The sequence below is a fragment of the Metopolophium dirhodum genome, chromosome 7 (genome assembly GCF_019925205.1).
Source record: "Metopolophium dirhodum isolate CAU chromosome 7, ASM1992520v1, whole genome shotgun sequence".
NCBI classification, from domain to species: domain Eukaryota; kingdom Metazoa; phylum Arthropoda; class Insecta; order Hemiptera; family Aphididae; genus Metopolophium; species Metopolophium dirhodum.
The window spans coordinates 3,924,768-3,939,482 of NC_083566.1; the positions used below are offsets into that span (position 1 = coordinate 3,924,768).

General features: G+C 30.1%; 1 protein-coding gene across 1 annotated transcript in view; it reads left to right on the forward strand.

Annotated features, from left to right (window-relative positions):
* The window catches only part of LOC132948901 (glutamate receptor ionotropic, kainate 2-like), a 236,487-nt gene that overhangs the window by 180,200 nt on the left and 41,572 nt on the right, over positions 1–14,715 (forward strand). Inside the window, exons 3-4 of the mRNA XM_061019589.1 lie at positions 666–923; positions 1,226–1,392. Of these exons, the coding sequence (XP_060875572.1) occupies positions 666–923; positions 1,226–1,392 (425 nt within the window). The remainder of the gene's footprint in view (positions 1–665; positions 924–1,225; positions 1,393–14,715) is intronic.

Genomic DNA, 14,715 nt, shown 5'->3' on the forward strand with positions numbered 1-14,715 from the left:
ACCCGACCAAAGTCATTCAAATACACGATTTCATTTAAGTCTCCACTCTTCAGTAGCTATTGAAGTAGTAACACACTGGCAACCATATAATTTCCGTACGAAACCAAACACTAAACAATGAATAAACAATAGCGAAAATATTTGTACAATCAATAGTAAACTGTGTGAATCACTAATAAGCAATAAATTAAGTCTGTTATGCCTCGTCGATACTTGCAGTAATGAATTTATACGAAGAAAATAGAATATTCTTATCATTGTTCTCCGTGCTCCGGCACCGCAACAATAATAACATATAACAATTAATTATAATCATTTAAGACGACCAAAAACGTAACCTGTTTATATTATGTACTTATAATATAAATTAGTAATTTAAAACTACAGAGACAAATTTGAACCTATCACTGAAAAATACTTTAAAAATGATAACTACGCCAAGTAATTGTAATCATGATATTATATATCTATTATTATCTGACTAACATTACGATTATTTTTTTAAAACTACCCCCCATTCAAGTCCATCTGGGGAATCGTTCAGGGGCTCCTAGAAATTTTCCTACAACGGTACACGAGGCAGATTGGTCCCCGCCCCCCCCCCCTGAATGACCATGCATCATAATATTATATAATAATATCCGTTTTCGTGCGCTGTGTTACAGTTTGCCGCCTACTGGAGAGTGGCGTGCACGCGATATTCGGACCGTCCGACAGCCACTTGGCCAGTCACATAGTGTCCATCTGCGAGTCCGTCAGCATGCCTCTGCTGCTGACCATCGCCGACCGCGTGACGGACTTGAACCGACGGAACTTCGTCACGGACATGTTTCCGGCGCGCAATCACCTCGGACGGGCGTTCAGGGACCTTATCAATTTCCTGAACTGGACGAAAATCGCGATCGTGTACGACGACGAAGAAGGTAATGGAAACCGTAGTCTTATTATTATATCATAGTGGTAGACGCACGCAGGGCGAGTGGGTGTGATGGACGTCGTCGATGGCGTATTGACTGCGCCGATGTTATTGCAATTTCACGTCAAAACGGCGCGAGCTGTGCGGGAGGGGTGTTTCGTTTCGATTGTTGTTCTTTATTAAAAACACCGTTTGATTAACGACCTGGCGAAAAGGTTCGCTCCTGTACCGCCGCGTCCGATACGCTCCGGGGTGTTATTTTTCCGCACTAAAGTCTAAACTGTCGATTAATGCGTTTCACTTATATAGGTTTACTGCTGGTACAGAATCTAATGAAAATGTCGAAAACTGACTTTTACGTTCGACAAGTGGATCAGCACACGCATAGGCAAGTGATGAGAGAAATTAAAGACAAACATATTTTCAACATCATCGTGGACGTTCACCCACGCAACATAAACGGATTTTTCAGATCCGTGAGTACTTACATTATGTATTGATTATCTACATTATAATATCGTTTAATTTTAAGCCTGCTGATTATGGTGTTTCTGAATCATAGACATATTAACTAAGTAAAGTAATTAACTCAGTTAATAAGTCTATGTTCTGAATAATATTACTCCAACCGGCATTTATGATTTAACTGTTATGGACAAATAATTATGCTTCTCTGCGTTCTCTATTATTACTATTATTTCGTGCTGAAGATGAATGTAGGTTTAATCAGCACAACCGTCAATATTCGTGAAAAATCCTTTGTATATTCGATGGGACTCATCGTTCCCGCCGCCTGCAGTACAGGTAGCTTTAAAAGAGCCAATCGATTCCACCGACCGCCATCTTACCTACGGTCATCCTGATTACTCCTTAATTTTATCGGATAATTGAAAAATATGTTTACATTTTATCTAGATATTTAACAACGAATAATACGTATACAATATCGTGTACATTATACATAAACCTAATTGTGTATTCGTATGCACGATATTTAGTCCAAAATATTATTATTTAAATATAGGTATATTAATAATAATTACTCAATATAAAATGTTTAACTTAAATATTCCACGATTTATAATTATTTAAGTATTTTCTACGTAATCACTTGGTTTTTTTTCGAGTTGATTGGAAAAAAAAAAGTGAGCTATATAAAATATAATGAAACCGTATTATTTTAATCTGTATATTACAATAACAATAATTTATTTATAGCGTCTATGTTAATTTAAAAAGGTTAAGATTTGTAATTATTGTTCGGGAACTTTTTATATTTCTCCATACTTTCTTAGTTCTTCGAGGTGGAAATATTTTATGTATAAAAAACAGTAGCCAATCTCGAGTCTTCTAAACTTACTACTTGTAATTGGCGGAATCGATGGGTTAATTAACGACCGCCATCCGCGGTGTAGATTCGATGAAATTCCACTCTCTAATGTTAAACTTGATACTATAGCTTGTAAAAGTTTTGCGGGGGAATAAGTACAATGGACATCTAAAGTTAACTTTTTTTTACTATAATTTACTCAGATGTTAAAAATCGAACTAGGTAGTACAACATGTTTTTTACATAAAAAAGTTTATACATGCAATATTATGTACTTATATAGACTTATAGTAACAAATTATTATCATTAAAAGTTATGATTGTACATTAGCACGATAAAACATAAATAACTCAATGGTTCCATGATGCTTGGAGTTTATTTTTCGATAATCATCGTATACTGTTCATAATACGGTATAGTAGATAAAAAAAAAAACGTTTCAAACGATTTAAAAATTAAGAACATTTATTTATCGTTCTAATGTCTTATGGTTTAAACATGTAGTTCACAAATATAAATTTTAAAATATACATACTACTTATATCTATATATTTATACGTGGTTTTTATGATAAAATACAAAAACGTTTAGTTAATCATTCTCGATTTATTCTTGTTGCATGATAACAGCAAAATAATACTTCTTGTTTAACCATTTTTAAAAACGATTCAGTGGACTGTTCTTTACAGAGGCTGTTTTGTTTAAAACAGAAGACATGTTTATCTGATACGAAACAAAGAACAATAATAAATCTATCAATTGTTCAGACACTGTAATCATTGTTTGGTCGTTGCAGTAGAACACAAATCCTTTACGTCTGTGTATTTCGAAATACGATTAAAACTATTCAAAACCGTTTATGAAATAAAAACTATTCGAAATATGTTCTGTTCTATTATCATTCAAAGTAATGAATAACAAACGTTTTCACCACGTTTATAATTTAAAACAGAATGTTTTGAATTAATGCCTATTGAGATTATTATTTATTAATTTAATATTTTTATTATAATTCAGTTCTTACTCATAACACTGAAAATGCATTGTGAGTAAATTAAAAATACATGTCGGTTATTTTTTATATCATAAATTTATTATGAGTAATTTAAAATTGTTATCACGTTATAATTAAAAATAGTTTTGACTTGGTTTGAATAATACAAAGTTAATAGGTATTAAAATTCTAAATATATTTATTATAATTCAGTTCTTACTCATAACACTGAAAATGCATTGTGAGTAAATTAAAAATACATGTCGGTTATTTTTTATATAATAAATTTATTATGAGTAATTTAAAATTGTTATCACGTTATAATTAAAAATAGTTTTGACTTGGTTTGAATAATACAAAGTTAATAGGTATTAAAATTCTAAATACCTAATGATAAGATTTGATCTCAACGCAAAAGGTTTGTCTCTCCGAATAAACTCGCAAAATGTCGTCGCTTACTCAAATTAAATGGTCTAAACATTTTTTTACATGTACACTGTACACTGACGGTTCTCGTACATAATATACCATACTATGCACACAAGTCGTGTGTACGAAATGAATAAAAAAAAATCGCAGTGCTAAGAGGCCGTTTTTACCGAGAATTCTGAGGATCGATGTAGTTATATACGCGTACAATTTCCAACGAACGTTCAAATAAATATCATAATATTAACCCGAATACATCTTATTTACCACCTACGAATCGAATCGAGAGTTGTAGAACTCGTGTGGGGTTCATTCAATGGTATTCTCAAATCTTCATCAGAGTTTTTTTCACGTCGTGTCGCGAACCAGCCAAGTACCTGCTATAATGTAAAGGCGTGTTATTATATTATTTAAACGGCTTCCGTACAATGCAAACAGTTACCAGCCATTCAAAATACGAATATTTTAGAGAGAATTAATTCTCCAAAGTATACAAATATACTATGTTCGTGTGTGCATAGTATGTACACACTGCGTACACATTCTTATATTATGTTGTAGCCGTTTCAAAAATAAATTATACGCACGTGGTGTACGACAGCTTTTGTGTCGCAGTAACTTAATGTGCTTCTGGCAATATTTCAAAAGTAATTTTTCAAAACCAACTCATCGAAATGGATAAATTCAACATGATCTCTTTTCGCAACATTTTTTGGATTTATGTTATTTTAATATTATAATTATTGGTCCCCGAGAGCCGCGAAGAAACAAACATATTGTGTCTATACAATTATTAATAGCTGTCATAAAAAAATCTTCCATTGAAGTTTATACGTATGTATAATAATGTACCTAATACCTATAGATACTTGTTAGGATTTCAACAACTTGAATTAGTACTTATCGAGTCCTATAAAAAAATAAATAGCTACGTCGTCTGATCTCTTTTCACGACATGAATTTTTTATCTTAAGATATTATTATAATTTAAATCGATGAACGAATGAAAAATATAGGCATACTATTTCTATACAATTTGTCATTCGGTTACATAATATAACACATTAAAACAATTCGCTCACAGAAAAATAATATTTAGATATTATCTTCTTTTGCTGTATTTAAATATGTATTATAATGCACTTGGTACTTGTTGTGGTTTTAACAACAAGAATTGGTACTTATCGGGTTACAACAAGTATCTCATGGACCAGTAGCTATATTATAGGAATAACATTTTTTTATCGTTTATTTCCTTTAGTTTTTGAGCATTTTTAGAGATGTACTGCGTTTACATTATACTCTTAAATCTGGAGAGGGTTTTATTGGCAGAATGGAAAGTCTGAGTCGTGTGCTCAGCCTTAGCATTCAGAGTTACCCTCACTCACTCATCGTGAATCAAATCGAAATTTTCCACTAGGAAATATAAAAGAGTAAAGGACAATAGAACATTTATCGTTCTCTGTGATAGGTCATAACGGATTGTTCCCTGTGGTTCTACAAGACTGCATATAGACGCAATAAAGATACGCAAGTACGCGTTGGTAAGATAAGAAATAGTTTGCAAAACCAATAATACGTTTTGGAGATAAGTTTATCTCATTTATTACAATAAATTATCACCAGTCGGATCAATGATATTGACAGAAAACATAATTTGTCCAATGTCCATGTATAGCCACGGTAGTTATTATTATTCGTTTACTATATATTTTACCGAACTAATGTCGTCGGGATTTTGTTAATTTTTCTTGTTATTTGTACATTTACCGTGAGATTTATTGCACGTGTAAACTATTAATACACCAAAAATAACAAAATCAACTTACAAACACGATAATATGTAAAACGAATTAATAATAAATAAACACTATAATCCGTGAGTAGAATAATTCCGCCATAAATTATTTTTGCTCAAATTTGAATAATGTAGGTGGGTAAACGAGTTAACAGTCATTTTCGCGAGTTTTGCAAGATGGTCTTGGATCGTCAAAAAACTCCTTGGAAATTAACTAAATTCATATGTAAATTTCACACGACGACTGCCATTTTTACATTTTCCACATTAAACGCTTTAACCAGCAGCTGCTCGTCCAAAAATATATTTTGTTACGCGATTTTGTTATCAATAATGTGTTCATGGAAAATCATAACTGCAAACTTATTGACCTGAGAATAAACTTTACGAAATAATAATATTCGTTTTTGGTAAATGAATATTATTATTTTTTTCTAACGCTTATTACCAACAAAGCATATCAGCCGAGTGAAAACTTGTTCTGCCGTAATGTCTACTGCGGGGTTATGCGCTTAAAACAAAAATAAAGAACTTTCTTTGTCCGCGGAAAACTCCTTTTGGCGTTTTCCTGCGTTTCCTGTGTAACTTTTGATATTAACCGTTTTCCCCCTATCGCGTCGAACTGTAATGCACCCAAATATTGGTGTACGTCGAAAAAACTACCGTAACTCTGCTGTTGAATATAGGTAGGTATATTGACGGCTTTTAATTAAAAACTCAAAGTCACCGACTGAAGCAAACGAACTGATTATTATTATTAAGTTACGCAGTTGCGGGATAACACATTTATACCACCTAATACATCGGTCTGTAGCGGTTTATGTTATTAACCTTTAAAATCCATTTATCAGTACGTAGGTATATCGATGAGTCGTACAAATGTCGTATTATGCGAATGCTGTTTGAAACTGAAAACAGAAGGCGCGTATGAAACTACTCGTGTGCTGCACTGTACGATCAATTATTATTAATAATAATATGTGACTTTTTAGTTCGGTGTCGAGTTGTGGATATTATGTTCATGACTTACCGCGGCTGTCAGCAGAAGGGTAGAAATAGCGTAAAGTATGCGTGCAGAGCAACTACTGCAGACTATACCGGGGGACGTCAGTTAAAAACATTTTAATTCCCTAGAATAAATAATATAACAGTAAAAACTAATTATTATCAAACAAATTAATTTTAGTTTCAACACTATTAAATATATATGCATACCACCATGTGTCTCAGGTGTTAAAAGTGTCATCAAATCTGAAAGTAATACAAAATTAACGGTTTAATTAATCCACACACGCTTTTAGTCGGTGGAAAATAAATCATGTTATCCGTCACCATGTAGGTACACCATCGCATTGACACGAACGTTCGTAAATTTTTAATTATTATGTATGACCTGGGTGCAAAAAACAAGTTATTTTATTATTTGCACACTATAATCCACGCAACTATGTTAAAACGTTATGTTTAAGGCTATCCAAGCTCCTAATCGTATCATAGTATTATGTAAAGAGTACACGAATCCATAATGTTTTTCGTGAACTCGTCATTGTAATTCATTTTTAAAGCAACAAAACAGACGAACTTAGGTAATATACAAATGTAGGTTCTTTACCACGAGCCAGGGGCGCAATTTCAATGAAAAAACTGGGAGTGCTGAAGCCCTCTATTTTTTTTCGTATTATCTTATGGTTATAGATACCTGAAGGCTGAAACTCGTACAATACCCATTCAACAATTACATATTTAGGACTGACTAAAATGCTTTGAAAAGTATATTATTATTTAATTAAGAATTTATTAATAAGCACAATTTCTAATACGTAAACATTTATTTTTAAATTTAATTTGATTTTACACATCGCTCTAATATCATTATCCTTTTAGTTTTAGCGAAAATATGTATCACTTCATTTACATAAATTTTTGCTTGCACTCCCCCAAATGACCAGACATGACACAATTCCATCATGTTATTGAGCAATGACATGGGAGTCTGCAATCTTAGATTGTTGTAAAAAATTCAAATCATTGTAACGAGAAAGTCTGCATCGTGACCTTTAGATAACTTCTAAGAATCCTAAAAATTGTTCATGTATTTCAAGATCTTTAGCATATCTTAAACATACAGACATCTGCTCACATTTGAAGCTCCTAAATAAGATAAAATCTATATTAATTTAGCATTTTATAATTTTACCATTTAGTACTGTAATAGGTATATACCTACACGAGTCATGAGTGACATTTATAATAGTCTTACTTATTACCTAGCTTCATCACACATCAAAGCAAAAAATCCATTTGCTTTTGCTTCAAGAATTATTTTGTCTCAAACCATTTGAGCACAAACATTTAAAATTTGGTTTTGAATTGACCAACTAGAATAATTAGTTGAACAATCATATTTTTTGGCAAATTGATGATTACATTTTTTTAATAAGTGACAAACCTCTTTGAAATTTCCTGTAAATAGGTATCGTTCAATATTGTTGTTGGTTGTTGATAAAAAAAAAAGTTTTCGAAATTTACAATATTTATGTTAGATAACTATTTTGTCATTAACAAAACAGTGAAATACCATAATATCCGACAACTTACTGCACAAATTTTAATTTTCAGTATTAATCAATAATAATTATTACTGTGGTTGAAATTCGTTATCGTCTACATGTGTCAAGAATTCTACTGAAGGGGTAGGGTGGATAGGTGCGAGTCCATGTGTCTTGCACCGCTAAATTTAATAACTTTAAACCGTGTCAGGACCGACCACTAAAATGTCGACGTCTAAAAAGTGTTGCGGCGAAGAAATGTTAGCATTGGCACATTTATTATTAACGAGTGTAAGGGTTCAATCTATAGACATTTCTTTGTAATTCTCAAAATTTAGTTTTCAAGGTATATTTATAATTTTGTAACGTTTCATTTAAATACAATGTGTATTAGCGTATTAGACGTCCAATATTAAATTGTTATCCATCCTACCTTTCATTTTGTTTTTTTTTAATAAAACTTACAAAAAATATGTAGGGTTTTGAATTTCAAACTTGTTTTTCTGAAAGAAAGGAATGAGATACATCTGTTTTTCCCAAGCCGACGATTATACATACGATGCACGCTGTTTATATTCTGATACAATATAATAACGGTTTTCTGAAAGAAAATAAAATAACAACTAACTATTATAATACATAAGATAATATTATTAAGGAAAGATTAAATAAAAACTTTTCGTTCTGCGTTTTGAGGGATCCAATTAAAACAGTCTCAATACGCATAACGATTTTACTATATAATTGCAAGACACAAGTACACAATTAAGAAGAGAATAATAGGTAAAATTTTAGCGATAAAACTTTACTTTAATTAATATTATTTGATTTTCGCATTGACTCAGGGAACATAAAAATTTATTTGGTCAGAATATTCAGGCGTTTACCAATGTTGAGCAATGAGCATGAAATATTAAAATAACTACTGTAATGTCTAAACATTTACGATTGAAATCTAAAAGTGATAAGTCAACAATATTGTTAATCAATTATTACTCAACCAGTTAATGTCGTTTTAATTTTTTCTTCAATATTCCACCCACAATATAATAATAATATATAATAAACTAATAAATAATAATCATCTACCAGCTTTAAGATGTATTTTAGATTCCGAGCGGAGCTTTAAATGTATTGATTTTACAATGATGTGTGTTTTTATGTTCTCATCTCTACATTTTTCTCGTAAGTTTATCGTAAATTTTAGTACAATCACAAAAATACTAAATTTTAAAATGTCTATGAGTGTTTACTTATGTTTTATTTGAAATATTTTGTCGGAGTTATCATATTACTGTATTAGTATAACTTTATTTTATACATTTAAACTTTGAGCCAGGAGGCCGTATTATATATTATATAACTTATATCGGGGTGATCCGTTTAACGTAAAATATTCGTTATTTCAGAAAGCCTGACGTTTTTTAAAATATATCTTTTATAGAATTTTAAGTCGTCACAAAACAATAGTTTTGGAAAAAAAATTATATTTTTAAAGTTTTTTACTCTTTTCAATAACAACATACATTTTTAATTTCATACAATTTTATTCGAAGTATGATCAATAAAAATCAAATTTCGGACAAGCAGTTTATTAGTTATAAGTATTTAAGTTTTGATAAACTGAGTAAGACATGATAACGATGGAAAAATAAATGTTACACAAATTTTGATTTTTAACGACTTCAAATTATGTAAAAAAATATTTTCAAAAACGTTAATAGTTTTTTAGATGATGAGTGTCTGACGTTATATTATTATATGACGTACTATATTGATAATTAATTCAAAATGACTTACCTACCAGGCTTTATTGGAAATGATAGCGTGGATCGTGTTTGACAATATAATATGTATAAATATTAAAATTAAAATGATCATCGAATTAGAAAATATTGAATAAACAGTATAAAACAATTTTCAAAAAAAAATTGTGTACCTATTGCAAAAAGTTATACATGGGTTGACATTGCATATAATATGTAAATATTATACATTATTTCTATTAGCCCAGTTAAATAATTATCTTCTGAAATTGCCAAATAAATTTCAAACAACTTAAATGTGGGTGGAATTCTAGCGAGCAGCGGTTGTCAACACACAGTATTTGTGATTTATTCCACGACACATTTTCCACGACTACTGCAAAACAACAGACATAACTCCGACCTCTTCTCTCTAAAGAAGATAATAATTAATTGGTCAGACGACTCCAGTAGATATATAGGTCCGTATTATGGTGCGCACTACTGCAGTGACGTAGAAATAAACAAAGTTGCACGTTCAATTATCAAAAGCACTATACACTCTAACCTTAATAAAACTTAAACAATACACTTTTTTTTCCAACATAATAGGATGAAAACATAGATTCTTTGTGATATTAGTTGTGCGCATAGCGTATTTTACTCAAATTTTACTGTCTTAAATTATATGTGTGAAATAAAAAAACAGCATTAGTAGTATTCATATTTTTTGGATCAAAATATATTTCAGTAAATAAATATTGAACTTACCAGAAGGTTAATTGAAAAATGTATATTCTTACAAATAGTTCAATATAAAAATGTATTTATACCTAAATGAAATATTTACCACGTGAATTCACATAAAATTATCGATCAAAAATATCTCAAACTATTACAATTAAATACTGCTATTATAAATAAAAAAAAGAAAATCTAGTTTTGAAAGAAGGTCTTACGAACGGTGTTTTGCAATATGTTTGTTAGTGCGCCATTGAATGCCAAACGTCGATGTGGATTGGTATTTATTTTCTATTCAACCGTATTCGATGAACTTTTTGAATTTAATTAAGTATTTACAATTTTAAGATCTAAAGAATAAATTTACAACAAATATTTGCTTGTACCAGGTTTTTTTAAGACTTCTATATTATTGTATTGTACTTGAACATCGATTAAATAAATGAGACTCATATTTAATGTCCTCGATGTTTTAAATATTGTTTTATATTATAGACAACAATGTATTGAAGGTAAATTATTAATAAATTATAAATATGTAGGTAAAAAAAAAAAGAAAAACACACTGCACATATTATGTGTATTAAAATATACCTACAGAGTTCATAATAATACCACAGAAATGCAAACACATAATGCACGATAATATGAAAACAACACCCTGTAGGTCCGACCCGAAGATGTTTTCAAACAAGGATTTACGTGACATTTACGATGAAAATCGATAATTTTTTTCCTTTTTTAAATGGTTGTAGTAAAAGGAGAAATATTAGTTTTTTTTAATTTTAATTCATTCGTTATTATATTTTTGTATGATTGCCATTTGTTTCTCGGGCAAATGAGATAAAAGCATGCATCAATAATTCGTCGAGCTTATGATTTTGAATAAAGAAATTATATCTTAAAACAAATATGAGAGCTGAATGTATGTTTGTAGCTTACTTAGGTACTCAAAAACTACTTACCTATTAAAATGATTTCAAATTGTTCTCGGAGTTATCGAGAAAATGTAGAGAGTAATGGCATATTAATACCAAATCCAATATGCCACAGTCTAATGTTGTCCATCTCAGTCGAGTTAGTTCACAAAACGAAGTACACAGACGAAAATTTGCCCGTGTACTGAGGTACATTAAATCCAAAACACACCTATAAAGCACTGTATTGTATATTTTTTCATTTTTTCACGGGTGAAGTAGCGGCTATACAGCTAAAAATCGATGTTGACTCGAAATTCATTTACTCAAAAAGTACCGGACCGTTTTCAATAAAAGTTATATCAACAGAATCCTTAAGGCTTGCAGGGTGTTTAATGTTTATAGCTTACTTGTTAAACTCCTGTAGGTAGCTAAAGGGCAGCTCACACATGGTTTTACTTCAGCTTACGAAAAAAGATGAAAAAGATGCTTATCCAAATAGTTTTCATTAATGCCATCGGTTACATATTATATTAATATTATAATTAAAAGAAATATGGCATAAACATTTTTTATAAATATATTCAATAAAAATAAAAATAAAAAGGTGGATAAGTGGATGTCACTCTGCTGTACAGTAGGTTACAAGTGGGTCACTGTAATGGATGGTGTTGAATTTGAATTCAATGATATAATATCATTGTATAAGAAAAACGTTTCTGAGCGAAAACGGTCAGTCAGCCTATGATATTACCAAGTATATTTGATGATATTATTGTGAATAAAGTAATTTATATATAACCTATTTACGTGGAGCCTTGTTTTAAATTTTCAATCCTTAGCCATAAAAGTTAAACATTTTATAAATTTTTAACCACAAAATAATTAATAAATTAAAAAATTTGATAAATGTTGTCAAAATTTGAACTTTAAATGCTTATAAAAAAAAATTGTGCCTATGTATTTTTAATATTTTTCAACTGCTATTAGAACGATATATCAGGAGCCTTATATTAAACTTTCACGCTTTTTTACCCAACAAATAAAAATTTATTGATATTTATAGAAAAAAAAACTAAAAAAATTGAAAACTGACAATGTTCGTAAACAGCTCAAAAAGAGTCAAAATATTTTCAACATTTTATGGTGTATAGAAAATGCTAATATAAACATTCAGTGAAATTTTCAAGTATCTACAGTCATTCGTTTTTTAATTACAATAAAATAAGAAAATAGTTAATGAGAAATCAAGTAAATATCAAATGTTGTAAAAATATAAATTTCAGACGCTCATAAAAATTTAATTTAAGTTTCTTCTAGACATTTTTTTTTTTGATAAAGGTAGACAAACTTATGAGTAATCTTATATTACATTTTCAAATTTTAGATTTAAAAAGAAAAATTTTTATGAATTCTCAACTCAAAATAATTTGCTATTTTTCGTGATTTTTCCGTATTTTGTCAAAATTTGAACTTTAAATGCTTATAAAAAAAAACTGTGACTAAGGATTTTTAATTTTTTTCATCTGCCTTTGAAACAATAACCTAGGAGCCTTCTATTAAATTTTCAAGCTTTTTTACTCAACAGATAAAATTTTATTGATATTTATAGAAAAAAAAACTAAAAAAATTGAAAACTGACAATGGCCGTAAACAGCTCAAAAAGAGTCAAAATATTTTTTAAATTTTATGGTATATATAAAATGCTAATATAAACATTCAGTCAAAATGTCATGTCCCTATGGTCATTTGTTTTAGAGTTACACCAAATACCAAAATTGATTTTCTCAAAAACAGATTTTGCGTAAAAATTCCCGTTTTTCCTTAATTTTTCTTTTGTTTTTCACGTCGCTTGTGAAAACTACTGGGAAATTTTTACTTTTGACCCCCCAAAGTACCAACTAGATTCACTTTCCTATCAGAAATATTACTATTGAAGAAAATCCAAGCCCTTTTACTGTCCTAAAAGGTGATGACAGACACAAAAATTAAAAAAATTAAAAAAAAAACACGCATCATTGTAAAATCAATACATTCATCGGCTTCTCTCAGAATCTAAAACTTTGGCCCGGGCAACGTCGGGTGGGACAGCTAGTTAATTATAATAATTTTAATATAATTATTAGGTACAGTACCTAGTAGATGTATTAGTATACAATTAAAATTGAATGGTAGTAATCGAAATTATATATGATAATACGGTGGTGTATCCATTATTAGGTGTTTTATAACATACTGATATCCATTTTTAAAAATATCAATTAAAACGTTGAAGTGTGGTATTTACCTCAAAATTATTATAATCTGTCTCGCATACGTCATGGTTCCAAGCTGCAACTAATGATGGCATCCATGTTTCGCGATAAAATTAGTGCCGATCGGTTATACCCAATAATATGTTTAGCTGCGAATTAGAAATATATAATATTATTATACATAAATTATGCGTACAGCAGTTTTAGTACAGCGACTATCATAATGATTTGAACGTAAACGGTCATATGGTAAAAACGTCTGAACAAAAACAATTCGTACCCTTTAAGGCTATATTATGATCAATATTATATCAGCACAATATCATTAGGTACCTGTGTAGTGAAATCGGCCCATGTCGTGTTATTCCAATATTATAATGTACGATCGATGCATTAGTTTGTATTGTACTGAATAAACCCTGTTTATATTATAATGCCGCACCATTGGTATACGATGAATCGACACCGCTACGTATACGCGGTATACCCACTGTAGTATTTTATTTTTGTTGAGATAAACGACGTAATACACTGTGTATAATGATGAATAAGAAATAATATTGGAATAGTATTCCGCTTAAAGAAGGTAGATAGTACTAGATACTTTATTGTAAATATTTTAATAATGTGTAAATCGTCTTATTTATATTTTACAAAGAAATTATTTTTTAAAAAAAAAAAAACAAATATAGACAGTCGAGTGTTTTTACATGGGCGTTTCCCGTAATTGAATATTTATAAAGTTTCTGTGTCGTCAGTGCTTGATTTTAATACCATTAATACTGGGAATTATGATCATTAAAACTGCCGCTTTCGCAATATTCACTGGTCAGTTTAAATGGCGGAATTCTAACCTAGGATGAACATAATATTATACCGTCGGGAACCCTAGTTTTTTTTTAGATTATTGCTCACATAAAATGGGTACTCTTCTGAGAACGATTAGTTTGTTTTAAGACCGTTACAAAAGTACGAAACAAATGGTTTAGTCACTCGTGAGATCGATGATCGATTTCTGACACATGGCGGTATAGATATTA